The sequence below is a fragment of the Aureococcus anophagefferens genome, assembly GCF_000186865.1.
Source record: "Aureococcus anophagefferens unplaced genomic scaffold AURANscaffold_236, whole genome shotgun sequence".
Classification (NCBI taxonomy): domain Eukaryota; class Pelagophyceae; order Pelagomonadales; family Pelagomonadaceae; genus Aureococcus; species Aureococcus anophagefferens.
Window position 1 is genome coordinate 2,653 of NW_008705772.1, and position 2,695 is coordinate 5,347.

At 70.9% G+C, this 2,695-nt stretch overlaps 2 protein-coding genes across 2 annotated transcripts; one reads left to right on the forward strand and one right to left on the reverse strand.

Moving 5' to 3' along the window:
* Positions 1-265: 265 nt before the first annotated feature.
* Positions 266-706, forward strand: AURANDRAFT_17075 (hypothetical protein; the record flags this gene model as incomplete). Its single annotated transcript, XM_009044304.1, has 1 exon — positions 266-706. A coding segment is annotated over one exon (441 nt), but the record flags the coding sequence as incomplete, so codon positions are not given.
* Positions 707-1,028: 322 nt separating this feature from the next.
* AURANDRAFT_68599 (hypothetical protein) lies at positions 1,029-2,384 on the reverse strand (the record flags this gene model as incomplete). Its single annotated transcript, XM_009044305.1, has 1 exon — positions 1,029-2,384. The coding sequence occupies one exon, from the start codon at positions 2,382-2,384 to the stop codon at positions 1,029-1,031; it is 1,356 nt and encodes a 451-aa protein (XP_009042553.1).
* Positions 2,385-2,695: the final 311 nt, after the last annotated feature.

Below are 2,695 nucleotides of genomic sequence, written 5' to 3' on the forward strand. Positions count from 1 at the left end.
CCGACGCGTCTCTCGTCAAGGGGATATAAATCTAGAATCTACTATTTATTACCCCTTGCTCTCGTCGGCCGCCGTCCGTCCGTACAAGCGCAGCACCGCCAGACCGCTCAGTGCACCGCCGCTTCACGCGACAAGCATGCGCTCATCCTGCGCGCTCCTCCTCTCCCTGGCCTGGGCCTCGGCGTTCCGGGCGCCGGCGCCGACGCGCGTCGCGCCGCCGCTCCGCGCCACGGCGCAGGAGATCAGCGCCCTCACGGGGGGCGTCGAGACCGTCTTCACCCTCGAGGAGGTGCAGAAGATCCTGCCGCACCGCTACCCCTTCGCGCTCGTCGACAAGGTCGTCGCCTACGAGCCCGGCGAGTCCGCCGTCGGGATCAAGCAGATCACGTTCAACGAGCCGCAGTTCGGCGGCCACTTCCCCGACCGGCCGATCATGCCCGGCGTCATGCAGATCGAGGCCCTCGCGCAGCTCGCGGGCGTCGTCTGCCTCCAGATGGAGGGCGCCGAGCCCGGCGCCGTCTTCTTCTTCGCCGGCGTCGACGGCGTCAAGTGGAAGCGGCCCGTCGTGCCGGGCGACACGCTCGTCATGGAGGTCGAGATCACGAACTGGAAGGCCAAGTTCGGCATCGCCAAGGCCACGGGCCGCGCCTACGTCGACGGCAACCTCGCCGTCGAGGTGGGGGCCATGACCTTCGCCCTCGCCAAGTGAGCCCCGCCCCCGCGCGCGCCGGGCCGCGCCGGGCGTCTAGGCGCAGAGTAGAGATCGAGCTCCCAAGGTCACTTTCCCACGGCTTAGCAGCCCCGAAAAGAATCTCCTAGAAGATAACTTGCCGTAAAGTTGAAGTAAACTTCAAGTTGAACCAAAATGTGGCAAAAACAACCTCCTAGGCCTGGTTCGCCCAATAAGAATCCCCTAGGCCTCGCCGGGCCGGAAAAAAATAATCTCCTAGGCCTTGTTAGTTCACTTTCCGAAAAAAAGGAAAATCAGCCTCGATCTCTACTCTGTCTCGGCGAGGGTCGGGGCGCGCCTAGGCGATCGCGCCGCGGAACGCCGCCCGGAAGTAGGCGATGATGAGGAGCGTCGCGCCGAGGAGCGCCGCGAGCGTCGCGAAGACCGCGTCGGAGCCGAAGGACACGGCGACGAGGCCCGTGCAGACCGGGAAGACGATGCGCGCGAGCGACCCCGCGGACGCGAAGAGGCCCATGAGCATGCCCTGGGGCCGGCGGCCCATGGCCTTGGAGAACCAGCCGATGACGGCCGTGTGGCCGACGGGGTAGCCGACGGCGTACATGGCGAAGAGCGCCGTGAGCCAGACCTGGAACGCGTCGCCGCCGCCGAGCGCCGCGGCGACGGGCCGGACCATGAGCGCGCAGGACGCGACCATGACCGCGATGCCGTAGAGCACGAGCTCGACGTCGTCGAAGAGCCGCCCGAGCGGCCGGAACGAGAGGAGGAAGAGCACGCCGACGAGGCCGGACGCGGACACGTAGTAGCCGACGACCGGGCCCGGTAGGCCGAGCTCGGCCTGCGCGTAGGACACGCCCAGGGTCTCGTAGCAGCCGATGGAGCCCTTGGTGACGACGTTGAGCACGAGGCCGACGGCCACGAGGCGGGCGTGGCGCCGGTCCGCGGCCGCGTCCGACGCGGCGAGCGGCGCGGGCGCCGCGCCCGCGGCCGCCGCGGCCGCCGGCGGCCGCGCGGCGGGCACGAAGTCGACGAAGGTCGGCGCGAGCAGGAGCGCGACGGCGGCGAGCGCGCCGGCGAGCACCGCGTAGGCGGCGAAGGTCAGGCCGTCGAGGCGCAGGAGCGCGCCCGCGCGCGTGCCGCCGTAGCGCGCCGCGAGCCCGTCGCCGCAGCGGCTGAGGAGCGACCCGAGGAAGGACGTCGTCGTGAGCCCGGCGTACTGCATCGCCGTGAGGCGCCCGAGGTAGACGGTGCGCTGGTCGCGCGGCACGGACTCGGCGACGTACGCGCGCGTCACGCCCAGCGTGCCGCAGCCGAGGCCGAGGACGACCTGCGCGGCGAAGAGCGACGCGAGGCCCCGGACCTGCGTGTACAGCAGCGCGCCGGCGACGATGACGCCGTGCGCGAAGAGCAGCACGCCCCGGTAGCCGTGCCTCGTGCTGTGCGCGCCGTACCACGGCGACACGAGCACGCGGCCGAGGCTGAACGCGGCGACGATGATTCCCTGGTGCGCGCGCGTGCCGCCGAGCGAGCTCACGAGGGGCCAGAGCGTCGGGAAGAAGATGCCGCGCACGCTGTCGCCGAGGAGCACCATGTAGGCCACGGCCCAGAACGACGCCCGGCGGGGCGCCGCGCCCACCTCGATCTGGAGCGACACCGCGCCCGACGGCTCCCGCGTCGCCACCGTGCCGTAGGACATGGCGCCGGCGTCGCCGCGGCGATGCGCCGGCCGAGATTCGAGCACCGTCGCGGACGGCGACGGCAAGCGAGGCTAGTGCCAACATTGACATCATCAACATCTTGCCCCACGACGTCCAACAGTATGGTGTGCCCATCATCGTGGGCTCCTGGGGCAGCTCGTTAAGGGCCGCATGGCCGCCGCCGACGACGGCTTCTCGGCCGTCCTCGCCAAGTTCCTGCCGCGAGGCCGCGGCGCTCCGGGACCGCGCGGCGGGCGCCGCGGACCTGGCCGCGCGCGTCGCGGCGCTCGAGGCGGACCTCGCGGCCGCG